This window comes from Salmo trutta, chromosome 36 (genome assembly GCF_901001165.1).
Source record: "Salmo trutta chromosome 36, fSalTru1.1, whole genome shotgun sequence".
Lineage (NCBI taxonomy): Eukaryota > Metazoa > Chordata > Actinopteri > Salmoniformes > Salmonidae > Salmo > Salmo trutta.
This window is the reverse complement of record NC_042992.1, coordinates 39,779,498-39,799,038: the sequence shown is the minus strand read 5'-3', so window position 1 is coordinate 39,799,038 and position 19,541 is coordinate 39,779,498. Positions and strand designations below refer to the sequence as shown.

Below are 19,541 nucleotides of genomic sequence, written 5' to 3'. Positions count from 1 at the left end.
AACTCACAGCATTGAATACTAATCTATAATCAAATGCTGTGTTGAGGTGATCAGCCTATTCTTTTGTCATAACATTTGGCAAGGTGTCAGCACCAGACCTCAATTTCAAATACTTTGAGCATTTGCTTGATTATGCCTGGAGCATGGTCACGGTTTTCCACAAATTGGGCTACTTTGAAAAACAATGTCGTAGGTGAAAATGCAGCCGCTATGACATTTCTCTTTAAAAAAAATCATCTCTTTCACTGTGACCTGGTGCTGCTGACTATCAGGCAGTGAGGCAGGCTGTTGCTGTGTCTGTGTGGGCGTGATGGGGAGGGCTGGAGGGGTGTCTGAGAGTGTGTTGAGAGCGCTGCAGCAGGCAGCCGAGTCCACTAGTCGCGTGAGTGAAGACAGAGCAGAACGCGTGCAATCGTGACAACTTTATACCAGTTGTAGGACATTTAGATTGTCCTTATGGAGACCTCTTTTTTTACCAATCCTTTTTCCATAAAACATTAACAAGCTAGAACTGATGCGCATCAAGAAATAACAGCGACAAAGCACTGGAAAACGACTACGGGCGCATTAGATACATTTGCTCGGGGGTGGTTAAAATTCCATTCCAATGTCGACTTTGCTTATAAACCGTATCAAGCGAAGTGTTTTACCCATGCTCAGATCTAGGGTCTCGAGGGCTGGAAATTTGAAATGGAAGTTATGAAACTCCCTTGCGTGCTTCTGTTATGGGAGGAAAAAGTCCTCAATGAAACTGACATTAAAAATGCGGAGAATGATACATTTGCATCTGTAGCCTATTAATTTATATGCCATTGCCAATGTGTGCCACTTGTGTAGCCTACTTGGACATGGCAAACAGATTTAAATAGTCTATAACTTCAGTTTATTGTTGTTGTAGCCCTTTGTTATTATGCAATTATTAATGGCCCTGTTTAGATCATTAAATTGGAAGTTATCAAAGCTCTATCGCATTTGCCGATCAGTTGTTAGAAAACAATTAGATTGAAGTAACAGTCAGATTAGGTTACAGTTCAAAAAAATTATAAAACACTGGCTGTTGTTGACAAGCAAATTCAGTTCCTAGCCATATTATTTATATTTGATTAAAATTACAACACCATCTTCAGTAGCCTATACCAGCAGGTTACTGGGCGACAAGCACTTACCTCGAAACCGCCTTGCTATTCATGTTGAATAAATTAATCTGTCAATTTGAACTAAGCAAGCTGCTAAATCATCAGCTTACATATTGGCCTATCTGGGTCTGTAGGGTCTGCAAACAAGCCATTTATAACAGTTTGTATACACCGCAAAAATTGAAATCTAAGTAAGATAAAATATCTTAAATCAAGGTAATATATGCTTGTTTTTTGTCTGACAAGATACGTCTTCTTACCAGGCAGTTATGTTAGAGCATTTCACTTGTTTCAAGCTTTTTGTCCTTAATTATTTTAATAAGATATAACTTGTTACTGAGATTGTATTACTGGTTCTGAGTAACTTAATGCTTGAAACTAGAATTACCAGAATTATAAAGCTGTTTGATCAACACTACAAAACTGCTTTGTCAAAGTGAATTTCTTATTTCAAGCATTTTATCCTTTTTCCATCTCTTCACATATTAAGAACAGATAATGACCAAATGGAATTCACTGTTTTATTGTCAATCTTACACACAACACAGCAATCATGTAGACAAAATACAGTACAAAACAAAAGATAGTACACGTTTCATATCTGGGGAACACACTATGAGTCATTTGAACTGTTGTACAATTCTATTACATCCCCAAGACAGTATTTGACTTGTACATAAGTTTGGCTCTTGTTGCTAATTGTGTAACAAGAGGTAAAAATCAACCAGCTTTTCAGCATCCGCTAACTCAGTGGCCTGTGCAAGGTGTGGGACCTCAACTTGACAAGCCATGATGTTTCTATCAAAGCATATCATTTGAAATGGTTGATATTCCAAACAATAAAAGCCTAGAATCAACAAGAAATATGTTTTTGACCAGTCCAAATTCTGGCATTCATAACTTTAGCAAAGATCATGGACTTCTGAGTTATGCATTTATTACAAGCCATTTGACTGATACAGCATGGTTTACTTCATTGAAACCTAGGAAGTCCCTCAATGTTCCATGTAAATATTGTAGACCTTTAACCTCTGTCCCATCGTCCTTTCATTTGAAAAATCAGGTGCATGGAACTGTCAAACTTTTGGCAGCTTCATATATTTGGTTCTGATTGATCAAAGACTTGAAATTGTTTTTTTAAATTGAGCTTGGAAGCGCATTTTTTAAAGAAACAATGTTTAGACTCAAACTGCATACACATGTCTAACCATTGGACCCAATGACTTTATATGTGATGGAAAATGTATCATATAATGCTGTTAAGGTGTAACATTGCGGTCTGGAAAAGCTCCTTCCAATGCTTCAAATGATTTTCAATGAGTAACTTCAACCTAGACACAGTCGCAATGGAAAGAATAGGTGCAAATACTATCTGTACAATCTCTATTAGCTCAATTATCAGTTGTGTATATGTTATGCTCCCCAGTTTCTGTGTATATGTATGTATTTCAGGAAATGGCTTCCTGGATTCCCCCAAGCAGCTGATTGGTCAGCCCCATTGCAGAGTGGAGGTCTGATCCCGCCCTCTCGTTAGGGGATACAGCTGTTGGAAATTACAAACTCCTTCTGCAGCTGGATAAAAACCAGTGTTCCATTGATAGGAAGGAGAGCTTCTTTGTATGTCCTGCGTTTCGTTGTAGGTCCGTAAAGGATTTTGTAGCCGGTCCTGCTGTGGTATGTGTATGCCAAAAGGACTGTGTTTGTGATTATTGAAATTGTTCACTTTAAAGTTAGTAATTATTTCATTTGTTCCCAGGGGGGAGGGGAAGACAGCTTGGGCGTGCTTAAGCAAGAGGCCTGCGGGCATGCATATACCCGTAGTGTGTACTCTGTCTATGCACACTAGGTAAGACCTGGGTGGACCACCTCCTGTATTTGGTTAGCGCGCCAGGTGGCATTAAGGTTAGGTAAGTAGTGGGTAGGCAGGTGAGAGGACTAACATTTACTTTCTTTGCTTTGGTTCCGTCCAGCCCCTTTTCCCCAAATTACCGTGTGAAGGAAATACATTCCCTGTTAACAGAAATTCTCTGCCTGTGTCATCCTTACCCGCACCTGCATTCCCATACCTCTTTCACTCCACGGGGAGTTGAGTGTAGCAGGGTGTTGCATTCCCTCCTCCAAGAGGCGTGCGTAACATAATGGGGTCTCATCTGGGATTTGAACCCGGGACCTCTTAACTGGAGAACAAGCTGATCAAAAGCCCATACAAATCTTACAAGACACCGGTGTGGCACAGTAAAAGGAGTCACATTGCTACCAGGGAACGATATCAATGGTGGTAACGTCACTCCTGTGTTAGAGGTAACAGACAAGCCAGAAATCAAAACTACAGATGATAAATTGGTTCAAGTGCAATCGCACACCAATTACATGGCATTCTGTCTGTCACCCCCAAGAAGGTGATTGAATGTCAAAAGGGAGACACTAGCAAGTGTTTTGCTTCGGTAATTTCCACAGAGGAAGCTAAAACTAGGGAGACCGCCTACTTCATGGAAGCAGGAGTTTTGATGCGTAAATGGGTAGCTCATAACAGTTAGTGAGTGAAGTGTGTCAAGTGGTTGTTCCTACACCAAGTGCTGTCACTCGCCCATGACCAGGCGTGGTCTGGACATTTGGGGATCACGAAGACTTATAACAGTCCTTCGACATTTCTTCTGGCCAGGTTTGAAGTCTGACGTGGTTTAATTTTGTAAAACATGTCATGCACACCAACTCACTGGGAAAGCGAATCAAACAGTTCCTTGTGCACCACTCTGCCCCATTCCTGTGGTGGGGGAACCGTTTGAACGAGTGATAAATGGATTTTGTAGGTCCGTTGCCGAAAGCCAGGTCAGGTAACCAGTACATACTAACAATGTGCAGTGCTACTCGATACCCAGAGGCTATCCCTCTCCGTACTATAACGGCTAAGACTGTAGTGAAGTTCTTCTCTACGTTTGGACTCCCTAAAGTAATCGAAACTGATCAGGGAACCAACTTTGCCAAAACTGTTCTCAGATGTGTTAAAGACACTGTATTTCCCATCAGGTCTCCAATCCGTATCATCCGGAGAGTCAAGGGGCCCTTGAACGCTGGCTTCCAAACTCTCCAAAACAAATGGCAATATCCTTAGCAGGACAAGCATTTGCCCAGATTACTGTTTTAGTTTACCATCACTTGACGTTAATGTACTAAAAGAAATTGGGGATGGCCGATCTCTAACATCTAGAGGGGAATAAGGGAAACCAAGAATAGCAGAATTCACTGAGTCCAGATCAATCGGTCCTGACAAAACAAGATGATTCAAAACACATTTGATTTCCAATGGGGCTACCTACGCCCTCCAGAATTCCATGCATAATGTCTTACGGAGTTTATTGTATATCAAAGGATGAGAATTCAACTAACTCGCTCCTTCTATTGATCCCATAGGTTGTTCTCAGGCTGTTGCGAAGCAAGTCCGTCTTTGCCTTTTCTATTTCATCACACTGTCTGACATGCATCCTCATTGAAGTGTGACTGCATGTCCTCAAAAGAACACTCAGTGTCTGCACTTACTGTAGGCAATGCCTCTTTGAACCCTGATAGTTCATGTTGTGCCAGGGTGTCTCCAGAGAGGCCATGGCACCATAAATTGTTTTCTCTCCGTTAAGTTTGCATTTTAACCCCACTGTACAATGCATCCATGTCTTCCTTGATTCTATTCAATATTACATCTACACCAGATTGATGGTGGTCTGCTGATCTAGCCATGGCAAGTAGCCTGATAGCAGCCAGTTTAGACCTGTATTTTGGATTTATATTTCCTAGGGTGTAGTACACCATTAACTTGTTTTTTTGATGCAAAGGATCCTAGTGGATTACAGATCTCTATTTCACCTGTGTACAGAACAATCTGCAATGCTTTTGCCTCTGAAAATAAGGGATGTGATTTTAGAAGACCACCAACAATGTCATGAAAAAAAACACTTTCCCTGCACATCTGGGGTCTCTTTTCAACCATAGACACAATCCTTGGGTGTGATAAGAACTGTTCTAGACTTTTGACTAATGGTACAGAATGAAATAATTTGTCTTTGATGAAAAAGTATTTTGATCCTCCACATTTCATCCTGCATATGGTTCGAGCAATTGGAATTTCCTCTGCGTCCAAACAGCTAAACTGCTTCTTAATAACACTGTCCTGTCTAAATGTTGCTGCAACGTCAGCAAAAGGGGTCAATGAAATTGTCAAATATATCCATTGCATCTTTTTCAAGTTGACCTGATGTGCTTCCTGAATGCTTCTTTAGCACTGCCTCCATCTGCTTCCTGAGGTTGTCCAATAGTGATGATTGATACTGCTGTACCCCAGCAACAATGTCATTCACGCCTTTCTGAGTGAGAGAGACAGATCAATCATGGAGGTTGGAACACACCATCATGTATACTTATGATATACAGATTTTGCTTATGACATTAACATAAGGCATCAACAATACTAAGGCGGACAACCTAGCACTAAGAATGAACTCAACCATCACTGAACCACTACAAAATGCTCTGCATAATGTAACTAACCAAATGCTGTGCTCTGTTCAGAAAAAAACATCTTACCTGTGTGACGATGCTTGGCTCTGGCATTTATCACAAAAGCAGTGGCATGTGTTGTCAGATCCCCCCCCCCCCCCCCCCCCCCCAAAAAAAAAGGTTGACATTGAATGTTCTATCCTGACATGTGCAGGCTGGACATTACTAGTACATAACAAGTATAATGTTTGTGACAGGAAAAGTGATTGTGAAGACTATGAATGCTATTAGTATAGCCAAGTACTTCAAAAAAAATTGTCAATTTCAGTAGATTGCTAACAACCGAGCAACTTACTTGTTGCACTGTGACAGCTCCATGTTGGTCAATGCCCCTTTGCCCTTCATCCAAGTCAGGTGTATGGAGTTGCTGATCAGTGATGCTAGAGTTAGCTAGAAACTGATCGGGATGAATGTTGTCCTGTGTACCACATATCAAAGAAACAGATTATTATTTGAAATTGTATTTAGTTTCACCAATAGAGCTTTAAGTATTGTGTTCCCATTTATCATTTTCACATTAACCCAGCTTTAGCCATTATAGCTAAAATGATCGAATAGTTCAGAAAAAAAAAAGTTTAATCCAGAAAGAAAAAGAATCCTAGCAAGCTACTTACTTGTTCCGGTGGTACTTGGCTTTCCTCCGATGGCTGTTCAGCTGGTCCGGTGCCTTCAAGTAGGTGTCTTCTCTTTACATGATAGAAAGAATTGTACACTCTATATTCCTCAGTGCATCCGTCAATACCACAGAGCAACTAGAAATCAGGGCTGCGACTGTACAATCTATTGATACGGCTCAATAACAGTTTCAATGAAAAAGTAATAAAAACGCAGCAGATAACGCACCGCCAAAGCATCTTGAACGTTACTAAAAGCAAACTCAAGTAAAACGGTCCCGCTGCTTTCGATGAAAAGAGCGTAAATAACTGAAAATGATGTTCACAAGTATTTATAATACGACCAAGTAATTTGATTGGAGTAGAGTATAACAGCACGGACTTTTAACGATACATGTATCACTCCGCTTTACAGGTGTTCTAATAAACTTTAATTATATTAACGATCGTTATCTTAGATTGTAACAAACTTCGCACCGCAAAGATGAACATATTTCCACTAACATTTAAGTTAAATTATGAATGGTCATCAGGAGAGGACGGTAACGTGTAGACCTACACAAAGTAGCAAGCTAGTGTGAAGGAAAATGTTTGTGGTGCTTGGCAACAGTCCAGCCCAGTTGTGGAACTGTGTGTGTGTTGGCGGAGCAAAATAAGCAAATCAATCTTTTGGTGCTTATTACTGTTAACTAATAAATGGCGCTTGTAGAACTGTTGTATAAAAGCAACATTACACTCGAGGTCATGCTGTTACACTGATTATCTTCAGCACTCGGCCTATGGCCTCGTACCTACGACCGAATCACAGCCGTGCTGATATTCAGCACTCCGTCACATTATCTAGCTACATAAGGGAGGCCTATAAATAAAAAGTCAAAGACGGTCCAAATCTTTGAGTCATCGAACACCATGAATGAAGATGGAATGGATTACACATATCCGGGCATGGATCATATATCAACCGCAGTGTTAAAAGGTAATGTCAATTTGTTTATACCATCTACCTTTCTCCTTAGCAAGCTAACGTTCATTTGAATTGGAAAGTTAGCAAACCAAGTTAGCATGCTAATTTTAACTAGGTAACGTTGACTGTTAGAAGTTAACTGCACGAATGGCCATTTGTTGAAAACACTTGGACTTTGGTTAGATTGATAGTGTTTTATTGCCAGAAATAGCGTAAGGTGTAAATGTGCCCTAATGACTGACACCGTCGATTATTTAGCGTCGCCGTCTTTGGCGCCCTTTCTGTTGACAATCGAAAATAAATAGAAAGGGCGCCAAAGACGGCTTGCTTGGCAAACAAAGATTAACGTAACTAAGATGTTCAATATGGGCGACAATTTTGCGTTTAGTTATTTTCATTAGCTTGCACTATCTTTTGGTTTAAAGTAATTAACGTCAACGTTAATGATATACTGGTAGTCTAATTTTGTTAGCTAACAGTAGCTAGCTTGGTAAATCATTCCTGAATTAACTGAAAAGGGAAGACAGTATGCTAATATCTCAACCTATATCAACCTGACACTTTGCATCTATAAACTATGTATTAGTTGCTAATTACTTAACTCTTTACCATGCGGTTAAATGTGTTTTCCAGCTGCTAATATAAGCACAGACATGCTGCCCAGCCTCTCTAAGGAGGATTTACATGATCTCTCTCCCGGGCCAGAGCACTTCTTCAGAAGGAGAACCATTTGGAGACTGTCTCATTTTCACCATGAGTAAATGTTAGATTTTGACATTTGGGAGACATTTAATCTAACCATGCAGGCAGTGTTTCCTGTTAAACAAAGAAGCATTTCCTGGCCATTACAATACATGTATCTAAAGATGTAGTTGTTTTGGTGTTAGGGTGGTGTTCTTTGCCTTTATAATTACCATTAAATAAATGTATGTCTTATACAGGGTCAAGAATCAGACCTGTGTAGACCAGGCACCTCCTCTGGGACCTATTGGATACCTGGCAGCCAAATTGCAAAACATCTGACATTTAAAATAGAAGGGATGTGCTTCATCCATATCAAATCAGGGCAACATGTGTCTGCTTGTATCGTTTCATTTCTGAATTCGATTTTGTTTAGTGATTTATAACAAACAATTTGTTAGGAAACTGAAGAAGCAGCTTTTGAAAAGGATTCAGAATGTGACAACCCCCAAAAAGAAGCAGGGAGCGACCCCTTCGAGAAAGAGGCCACGAAGCTTTAGCTTTCAGAGCAGCCAGGAGATGTCAACTGATGAGACTGACGAGTCTACCTCCTCAACTTTGATCTTGGAGAGATCCCCACAATCTAGATGCAGCACCCCAGAGGTTGAACAGTTGGATGGTAAGTACACAAATTGAAATAGTCGATGGTGTTTCCGTATAAATGCAACTTCTACTACTACTCTAAACGAGGGACTAGAAACAAAGTGACTAGTCTTCAGTGTTTCCTGTGGAATGAGAGGTTTTGGGGGAGGGGGAGGAGTAGTAGTACCAGCGGAAACATTGGTCTTAATTTCAGTCTAAATTAATTAATTGGTCGGGTTTATAATGTGTTCTGGCATCAGAAACTACTGAGAGCCTACAGAACCAGGTGAGACATAAAACTCTACAGGAGATGTACAAAACCAAAGCCAGACCCAACCAAAAGGATGTTTCCCAGCTCCTGGACCTTGAATTCCAAGCAAGACGGGCCTTTATCGACTGATGCTACCAAGGAGCAGGACAGACCTACCAAGATACTTCACGCGTATCCCTGCTTCAGAGAACTGGGTCATGTAAGCAAATTTATTAATTTTAAGTAGGCCTATGCTTCCTTAGCCTGGTAAACACCAGACCAAATCTCAAATGAGATACGGTGTGGCAACTGAGCAGCGTGAGAAGCCATAGCAGGGACGGAGGTAAACTACTTCAGGCAAATGTAAAACAGTGAGCTCGCGAGAATTCGGACTGGTAGTGACCAGGCTAATGCTTCCTATGCCTCCAGCTAGATAGTGTAAGACTCTCTGTCTCGGTCTGTCTGTGTGTGTCAGGTTATGGATGAACTCCGGTGGATCCTCGATCGAGGGAACTCGAAAGTATTAATGTTCCCATGAAAGTATTAATGTTTGTTTAAATAACTGGCTGCAGTAAATCAAATGAGACTAGTTTAGTTTAACAGTGAAGAACTCAAATCGCCATGATGAAGGCTTTACCAGACATGTTCCCATCACCTGTGGCTCCAAAGAAGTAAGAACATGCAAGTGAGGCTATGCTCACATTCTTGAGGTAAGAAATGTGTGCATGTATTAGAATTCATACTTGACCATAACATACAAAGAGTGTGAATTGTTTGAGGTCATTTTTGTTTCTCTTTGTGTGTATGTGTCAGTCTGCAGAAGACCCCAACACCTTTCTTCAGGTGAGATCACTCTTCAGCCCTGTCGTGATTGTCTGCGAAACCAACTGCATACTGGCCATTGGAACCATGCCTGTGGTGACCTTCCAAAAAGAGGACATCTATGCCAGCGTGATGTATCTCATGGCGTTATTACACCTTTACCTCACATATCCCAAGTGCATTGCGACACTCCTCTCTGTGCTGCAGACAAGAAGTCCTCTCGGACGCCATCCACAACCAGGACATGACTTCTTCATATAAAAAAAGGCTATGGCCTAGTGGAAAAAGTTCATTACTGACTAGGGTTGCACGATACAATTTTTTAATTTCCGGTCCCGATAACAGAACTTTGTATCGGCCGATCCGAGAACCGATAACCTTTAATAAATAGGCAGGGCGTTTGTTGTTTATTATAAGAAGGTTTAAAGCAAGGTTACGTTTGTTATCTTGTCATAGGTCTTACATTTTCACCTTGACCACCAATGGCATTTGTTGTTTTTGCATCCTTTGTTCTGCCCATATCAGCCTCTGGATATACTGAGTCCTCAATAAAGTGAAAAGAAATGACATTCATTCTTTCTTTAAGCAGGCCAATCTCATTTCTAGTAGAAGTACATTTATCTTAGTCAGGGTTACTTATTTTAAGCACAATATGGAATGTTTCTGTAAATTCCAGGGTATATAGCCTTATTTCAAGACGATTGCAAAAGCATGTTCCTGTTCTGTTGGCAAATAATTTAGCTTATTTTAAGTAATATTTTACTGCTTGTTTTTCTTGTTTTTGAGAGCTGACTTTTTGCAGTGTAGTCTTAACATATGGCTCAATTGCCAGAAAATACACTAACATCCGTTTAAGTTCTTCCAAATATTTATTGCGCAGAGATTGAGATCCTCTGTCCAACTTTCACTCAAACTCTCCTGTCGGATTTATATATACAGTGCATTCGGTATTCCGACCCCTTGACTTTTTCACTTTTTCCACAATTTGTTACGTTACAGCCTTATTCTAAAATGGATTCAATATTTTTTCTCAACAATCTACACACAATACCACATAATGACTAGAGGTCGACCGATTAATCGGAATGACCGATTAATTAGGGCCGATTTCAAGTTTTCATAACAATCGGTATTTTTGGCCACCGATTTGCCAATTTTTATTTTTAATTTACACCTTTATTTAACTAGGCAAGTCAGATTAAGAACACATTCTTATTTACAATAACGGCCTAGAAACGGGGGTTAACTGCCTTGTTCAGGGGGGATTCGTTTTTGCAACCTTCGGTTACCAGTCCAACGCTCTAACCACCTGCCTTACATTGCACTCCACAAGGATTAACAGGCTGACTACCTGTTACGCGAGGACAGCAGGAAGCAAAGGTAAGTTGCTAGCTAGCATTAGACTTGTAAAAACAAGTCTAATGCTAGTCTAATGCTAGTCTAATGCTTAACATAATCACTAGTTTATCTAACGTGTCCTGCGTTGCATATAATCGATGCGGTGCCTGTTAATTTTCATTGAATCACAGCCTACTTCGACAAACGGGTGTTGATTTAACAAGCGCATTTGCAAAAAAAGTACTGTCGTTGCACCAATGTACCTAACCATAAACATCAATGCCTAACAGGAATATTTAGACTTAGCCACCTGTTAGATAAAATACGGAATGGTTCCGTATGTCACTGAAAGAAAAAACTTTTGTTTTCGAGATGAGTTTCCGGATTCGACCATATTAATGACCTAAGGCTCGTATTTCTGTGTTTATTATATTATAATTAAGTCTATGATTTGATAGAGCAGTCTGACTGAGCGGTGGTAGGCAGCAGCAGGCTCGTAAGCATTCATTCAAACAGCCCTTCCCTGTGCTTCAAGCATTGCGCTGTTTATGACTTAAACCTGGGTGGGTATAATTTGTGGAACGTTCCAACAGGAATCTATTCCAAAAACTTCGTAAATAACAAGGTTTCCAAAAAAACAACGCATACAAAGTTGTATAGCGGCAGAATAAGATACCGGGTAGGGAGTGGTCTATTTCATTGCGTTTTTCACTCATCACGTTTATTCCGAAAAATGTCTGTCCTCACATGTCTGTTTGCCTATGGACAAACATTAAGAATAAGCTACGTGGTGAGTTGATGCCTATTCGGCAGCTAGTTAGCTAGGTTTGTATGCGTTGCTACTTTGTATGCGTTGTTGGTTGGCAACCATTTACTTTACGTTTTTTGGAACAGATTCCTGTTGGAACGTTCCACAAATTATACCCACCCCTTCAAGCCTATCAACTCCCAAGATTAGGCTGGTGTAACCGATGTGAAATGGCTAGCTAGTTAGTCGGGTGCACGCTAATAGCGTTTCAAACGTCACTCGCTCTGAGACTTGGAGTAGTTGTTCCCCTTGCTCTGCATGGGTAACGCTGCTTCAAGGGTGGCTGTTGATGTGTTCCTGGTTTGAGCCCAGGTAGGAGCGAGGAAAAGGAACGGAAGCTATGCTATTACACTGGCAATACTAAAGTGCTTATAAGAACATCCAATAGTCAAAGGTATATGAAATACAAATCGTAGAGAGAAATAGTCCTATAATAACTACAACCTAAAACTTCTTACCTGGGAATATGGAAGACTCATGTTAAAAGGAACCACTAGCTTTCATATGTTCCCATGTTCTGAGCAAGGCACTTAAAGTTAGCTTTCTTACATGGCATATATTGCACTTTTACTTTCTTCTCCAACACTTTGTTTAGCATTATTTAAACCAAAATGAACATGTTTCATTATTTGAGGCTAAATTGATTTTATTGATGTATAGTAAGTTAAAATAAGTGTTCATTCAGTATTGTTGTAATTGTCATTATTACAAATAAATAAATAAAATCGGCATCGGCTTTTTTTTGGGGGTCATCTAATAATCGGTATCGGCGTTGAAAAATCATAATCTGTCGACCTCTAATAATGACAAAGCAAAAACAGGTTTAGAAATGTATTAAAAATAAAAAACATACCTTATTTAGATATGTGTTCAGACCCTTTGCTATGAGACTCAATTGAGCTCAGGCGCATCTTGTTTACATTGATCATTTTTTAGATGTTTCTACAACTTGATTGGAGTTCACCTGTGGTAAATTCAATTGATTGGACATGATTTGGAAAGGCCCACACCTGTTTAGATAAGGTCCCACAGTTGACGGTGCATGTCAGAGCAAAAACCAAGCCATGAGGTCGAAGGAATTGTCCGTAGAGCTCCGAGACAGGGTTTTGTTGAGGCACAGATCTGGGGAAGGGTAACAAAACATTTCTGAAGCATTGAAGGTCCCTAAGAACAGTGGCCTCCATCATTCTTAAAATGGAAGAGGTTTGGAACCACCAGACTCTACCTAGAGCTGGCCTCCCGGCCAAACTGTAAAATCAGGGGAGAAGGGCCTTGGTCTGGGAGGTGACCAAGAACCCGATGGTCACTCAAAGCGCTCCTCTGTGGAGATGGGAGAACCTTCCAGAAGGACAACCATCTCTGTAGCACTCTACCAATCAGGCCTTTATGGTAGAGTGGCCAGACAGAAGCCACTCCTCAGTAAAAAGGCACGACAGCCCACTTGGAGTTTGCCAAAAGGCACCTAAAGACTCAGACCATGAGATTCTCTGGTCTGATGAAACCAAGATTTAACTCTTTGGCCTGAATGCCAAGCACCACATCTGGAGGAAACCTGGCACCATCCCTACGGTGAAGCGTGATGGCAGTATCATGCTGTGGGGATGTTTTTCAGCGGCAGGGACTGAGAGACTAGTCAGGATCGAGGGAAAGATGAACGGAGAAAAGTACAGAGAGATCCTTGATGAAAACCTGCTCAGGACAGACTGGGGGCAAAGGTTCACCTTCCAACAGGACAACAACCCTAAGCACACACTCCTACATTGTCTTGGCTGTCTTTGGGACACTCACGTCTCTGAATGTCCTGGAGTGGCCCAACCTGAGCGAAGTTCTCTGGAGAGACCTGAAAATAGCTGTGCAACAACGCTCCCCATCCAACCTGACAGAGCTTGATTGGATCTGCAGAGAAGAATGGGAGAAACTCCCAAAAATACAGGTGTGCCAAGCTTGTAGCGTCATACCCAAGATGACTTGGGGCTGTAATCGCTGCCAAAGGTGCTTCAACAAAATACTGAGTAAAGTGTCTGAATACTTATGTGACTGATATTTCAGTGTATTTTTTAATACATTTAAAATTTTCTAAACCCTTTTTTGCTTTGTCATAATGTATGTAGATTGAGAAGAAAAATCTGGGGGGTTAAGTCAATTTTAGAATAAGGCTGTAACGTAACAAAATGTGAAAAAGTGAAGGGGTCTGAATACTTTCCAAATGCACTGTAGTTATGCACATGCAGAAAAGGGATTTATTTCAAATGATAAACCAAAGATTGGGTCTGAAGTCGTTACAAGTTCTGTTGATATTCTTTCCTAATTGACTTGATAATGCTATGGAAAAAGGGTTTATTGGATAAATGCTGCAACTCCTCTCTTGCAGTATAAAAAAAATGGCCTAGTTTTCAGGCCTTTTGGGCAGGTTTGAGTGGTCATTGGGCTAGAGATTTTAGCTAGACCTGGCATGGAGTGTCATAAGCGGGGTTTGCAGTTTTGGGACTTTAGTATCGATTTATTAAACAAGGCAAGCTCAAACAGGCAAAGTATTTAATAGATTTAAGTATTTGAAACCCAGGTCTGGCTGGCACACCATAGGTTGGTACAGGGTGTATATCAGGGATCATCAACTAGATTCAGCCGCGGGCCGATTTGTTCTTGGGTGGATGGTCGGGGGGCCGGAACACAATTACAAATAATTTGTAGACTGCAAATTGACTGCAAGAAGGCCAAACAGATACAGTAGAATGTTTGCATAAAACATTCATTTCAAACCTTGCTTACATTTGTATACAATCACGTGTCAATATTATTTGTGGGAATTCTTCTTAAATTAAAATCACTTGGAGCCAATTTCCTGGTGTTATTACAGTCTTATGTCCTACTATGAAACAAAAAGTATTTTATTTGTATTTATTTTTGCTCAGAAAACTTGGGGGGGGGGGCCACCAGTTGGGTGCCCCCCCCCCCCAACTGGTGGCCCCAGTTGGGGCCACCAGTTGGGAAACCCTGGTGTATATCTTACCTCTGGGGACAGCATGGTCCAACTGTTGGTCGAGGATCCACTGCGGCTGCTGCCTGTGCTGCTGCTGTCAGACATTGCCCCCTTGGTGCTCAGCACAGCAACTACAACTTATTCTGTAGAGGACAGAGATTCACTGACTCATGTAACAAATGGCATTATGAATCACCCAATAATAACTCATTATGTGGTTTTAAAATGTCTGCAGTTTCTACATGTATACTTGCACCGTGTTCTCATTATGCAATTGAACAAACTATTCATATAGGCCTAAAAGTATCTCAGTACAGAAGAAATATCACGACAGTATATTACCACGGCTTTGGAAAAGTCATTTTTCAAACCAACATATCAGAAATTGAATTACACCAAAATGTCACAATTGGGCTACAGTGAAGAATTTGACACTAAGAAAACCATCTGAGAAATAGACTGCATAGCCAACCTTAAACTCCAGTTGCAATAATTGTAATCTGTAACCTACACAAAAGCCTATACGCCCTACAAAAAGTAAGAAATTGCAAAAATGTAGAGACATTGATAACATTGGCAAACATAGTTAGTGAATTGTGATAGAGGGAGTGGCCATTTTAAAAACAGACTGATCCTTTTTTTGTATTCTCACTTGTATAATCTATTTGCATATACTTCAGACACGCCACTATGGGTTTCTTTACGGTACCCACGCCAAAAATAGATTTAATGCGTCGCTTAGTTATGTATAGACCCATGTCATCATAGAATGGTCTGGCACAAGAGGTTACTCAGGCAAAAAGCAAGTTTAACTTTAAAAACATTGTATCACAGCGCCTCTCTTATTTCTAATGATCCAATTTAAACTGTACTGTATTTAAAAATGTACATATGAAGTGTGTAAACAGTATTTTTGCTGTCATACACACACACACACAAGTTTCTCTGGTTTTACTATCTATAGGTATGCGCTTGGGTAAAATTTACATTTTGTTTTATTCTAACTACTGGCAACATTTTTCCCAAATAAAAATAGACATTTATTTGCAGAAAATGACAATTGGTCAAAATAACAAAAGATGCAGTGTTGTCAGACCTCGAATAATGCAAAGAAAATAAGTTCATATTCATTTCTAAACACAATACAAATGTTTTAACTTAGGAAGAGTTCAGAAATCAATATTTGGTGGAATAACCCTGATTTTCTATCACAGCTTTCATGCGTCTTGGCATGCTCTCCACCAGACTTTCACGTTGATGTTGGGTGACTTTATGCCACTCCTGGCGCAAAAATTCAAGCAGCTCGGCTTTGTTTGATGGCTTGTGACCATCCATCTTCCTCTTGAAAACCTCTGGAATGTGATCAATGGGGTTCAGGTCTGGAGATTGAGCTGGCCATCTACACTTTGATTGACCTGGCTGTGTGGCATGGAGCATTGTCCTGCTGGAAAAAACAATCCTCAGAGTTGGGGAACATTGTCAGAGCAGAAGGACAACCTTGTGCGTGGCTTGATTCATGCCTCCTTCAAAGATTCCTGACTTGCTGAAGCACCCCCAGATCATCACTGATCCTCCACCAAATTTCACAGTGGGTGTGAGACCTGGAGAGGCCTACAAGCCAGTGTCTCACACCCACTGAAATTTGGTGGAGGATCGGTGATGATCTGGGGACCAACAGATCAAGACCCTGTCATGGCAGCCCAATCTCCAGACCTTTTTTTTGCGTTATTCGAGGTCTGGCAAAACTGCATCTTTTTTGTTATTTTGACCAGTTGTCATTTTCTGCAAATAAATGCTCTAAATGACATTTTTGGGGGGAATTTGGGAGAAATGTTGTCAGTAGTTTATAGAATAAAACCAAAATGTTCATGTTACACAAACACATACCTAAAAATAGTAAAACTGAATTTTGCAGGGGTCTCTATATATATATATATATATATATAGAGAGAGAGAGAGCGAGAGATACAAACACACAGTTGAAGTCAGAAGTTTACATTCACCTTAGCCAAATACATTTAAACTCAGTTTCACAGTTCCTGACATTTAATCCTAGTAAAAATGCCCTGTCTTAGGTCAGTTAGGATCACCACTTTATTTTAAGAATGTGAAATGTCAGAATAACAGTGGAGAATGATTTCAGCTTTCATTTCTTTCGTCACATTCTCAGTATGTAAACTTCCGACTTCAACTGTATGTATGTATGTATGACTAATTTTATTTAATGTCATATCTTGTCTATTACTGTTCTGTACTTTCATAGGGCGGCAGGTAGCCTAGTGGTTAGAACGTTGGACCAGTAACCGAAAGGTTGCTAAATCGAATCCCTGAGCTGACAAGGTAAAAATCTGTTGTCTGCCCCTGAACAAGGCTGTCCCTCGACTGTCATTCTAAATAAGAATGTGTTAACTCACTTGCCTAGTTTAAAAAGGTTAACATAAATATTTGTACTTTTTATGTGCAGTAGCTAATGAGTAGCTAATGAGGCTCCTAATAAACTAAACTAAACCTTGCTTGATTAGGGCCTCACGCTGTAGCCTAAATTGCATCTATCGTATCTGTGCCGTTCAGATATGAGCAAAAAGTCAGATCCAGTTGGAACTTAGGCTGGAGGCTAGTTGTTAGCTAAACAAAACCTGAGCTTTCGATTAGTCTTCGACAAAACCAGGACGACATGTTCTCTTTTTAGCCAGAGCCTTACATTTCCGTTGTGAATTGTCCCCGATTGCTCCAGCGAGAGGTGAAATAAGAGTAGAAGTCGTGACACCAAACTCAAAGGAAATAAATGTTTGTAGACACATGCAGCATATTTTGATCAGCTTACCATGGTAAACAAAGGCTGCAGTATTCAATCACTCCCACAGTTAACCTCTCTCTCTCTCTCGCTCTCTCTCTCTCTCTTCCGCTTCCAATAGCGTTGACCACACCAAATAATTTTCCCAAAGTAATATTAGACATGTTCTTACCCCGCGTACTTCACTGCAATTTCACCGTTTTAGCTCGATAAGTCCTGGTATTATTTCACAGACAGCTTTCCTGTCGTGAACGTCGGAAAATGTGGGAATTCCAAGCTGCGTCACTCCAATGCTTCACACTGTCTTTTCCAATGGGATGTCAATATGGCCGTTTGCGTCACCTCCCTCAAACAGAACAGCCAACCAGGGTGAAGTGTTGTGTCAGGAAAACGGCTTGATTGACGTGCGCAGGTGAACGCGGTAGGTAATGGATACAGACCCCTTCCTTCACCGATGATAAGATGCTTGCATGTGCACATTATATACGGGAGTGGAGGCAACTTCAACCAGCCTTACATTGGACGTGTTTGCAGTGAGCTATATTTGTCGGGACTTCCAGCCTGGCTATCCCACTTCAACCCTGTTGCATGAGATTGCCCATCTGTTTCATTATTGCCCCCTACTTTCGTCAGATTGTAAAATAAACGGTACAGTTTTGTCTGTCTATGTTGGACACCTGTAGGCCTATTGTAATTTATTGTAACCATGAAATCTCATCCCAAACCACATTTGACCTCCTTAAGTTCATAAAAATCTAAAATTCAATGTGTTTCCATCACATTTTTAACTCTGCCAATAGTTTTGTCACAAACTGTTGCGTTAAATAGCAAATGTGCCTACTCTGGTCTTGGCACGTGTGCTCAAGCCAACAGCTGGCAGATATAGTGCAGGAAGGCTTTGCGTAGGCTAGTCTACATTTATTTATTTTTTATTTATTTATTTTATTTTTATTTCACCTTTATTTAACCAGGTAGGCAAGTTGAGAACAAGTTCTCATTTACAATTGCGACCTGGCCAAGATAAAGCAAAGCAGTTCGACAACATACAACAACACAGAGTTACACATGGAGTAAAACAACATACAATCAATGATGCAGTAGAAAAAAATAAGACTATATACAATGTGAGCAAATGATGTGAGATAAGGGAGGTAAAGGCAAAAAAATGCCATGGTGGCAAAGTAAATAAAGTATAGCAAAAAAAACACTGGAATGGTAGATTTGTAGTTTGAAGAAAGTTCAAAGTTAAAATATAAATAATATGGTGCAAAGGAGCAAAATAAATAAATACAGTAGGGGAAGAGGTAGTAGTTTGGGCTAAATTATAGATGGGCTATGTACAGGTGCAGTGATCTGTGAGCTGAGATTACATAATGAGATTATGAATAGAAGGGAGAATATTTTTATTTGTCAAATGGCAGTCAAGCATCATTATTTCACCAGAATCAGACCCTTGATATTTCTTGGAAAGGAGCATCAAGATCACTGTGCACTTTCACCATCCTGTGAAGTTCATCATAAGTAATTTAATCTTTAGCCTAATAAACTGCATGGTTTCCCGAGTTGTAGTGGGAGGACCACACACCATATCATGACTCCAAGTTTACTTCTATACAATGTTTTTTTATATCAATAATTGCACATTGGGCGTTTCCACCGCCATTTCTCATATAATACATTTTACCGACACTAAGAAATATCCCACCATGTCGAACAAACAAATGATCTGTCGGCATTTACAAAATTGCACTGAAACTTCCTGTTTCTATCACAGCTGTTGTGATTTGTTTTCTTTCCTTATGTCTTTACTCACATAAGAACTGTGGATGGAAACGTGGTTATTGAGTGTCGAATTTAGTCAACAAAAAATGTAATTGCTAATTTGCTACATGAGGCTTATTTGATCAAGTAGAAGTTTTGTAATGGTTAAGTTGTTAGGAATGCACTGTTAAAAGTGGACCACA

At 40.3% G+C, this 19,541-nt stretch overlaps 1 protein-coding gene and 2 long non-coding RNA genes across 6 annotated transcripts in view; 1 reads left to right on the top strand and 2 right to left on the bottom strand.

Moving 5' to 3' along the window:
- The window catches only part of LOC115176077 (pre-B-cell leukemia transcription factor-interacting protein 1), a 35,278-nt gene extending 17,385 nt beyond the window's left edge, over positions 1–17,893 (bottom strand). For 2 of the 3 annotated variants that reach the window (XM_029735861.1, XM_029735863.1), the window contains exons 1-2: positions 17,750–17,893; positions 14,814–14,926 (exon numbers count right to left, since the gene is read on the bottom strand). In XM_029735861.1, coding sequence (XP_029591721.1) covers positions 14,814–14,888 — 75 coding nt within the window. In that variant the 5' untranslated portion in view covers positions 14,889–14,926; positions 17,750–17,893. Of the gene's footprint in view, positions 1–14,813; positions 14,927–17,607; positions 17,694–17,749 lie in introns of those variants that run through there. The other variant, XM_029735862.1, reaches the window with a different exon arrangement.
- On the bottom strand, positions 1,644–8,411 carry LOC115176079 (uncharacterized). 2 transcript variants are annotated; one of them, XR_003872156.1, is made up of 3 exons: positions 6,299–8,411; positions 5,980–6,102; positions 1,644–5,491 (listed from the first exon to the last, which is right to left on the bottom strand). It is a non-coding gene; the product is annotated as an uncharacterized LOC115176079 (long non-coding RNA). The 2 variants fall into 2 exon arrangements; XR_003872155.1 differs by having other exon boundaries at positions 5,980–8,411.
- LOC115176080 (uncharacterized) lies at positions 7,169–9,198 on the top strand. Its single transcript, XR_003872157.1, has 3 exons — positions 7,169–7,274; positions 8,405–8,622; positions 8,846–9,198. It is a non-coding gene; the product is annotated as an uncharacterized LOC115176080 (long non-coding RNA).
- Positions 17,894–19,541: the final 1,648 nt, after the last annotated feature.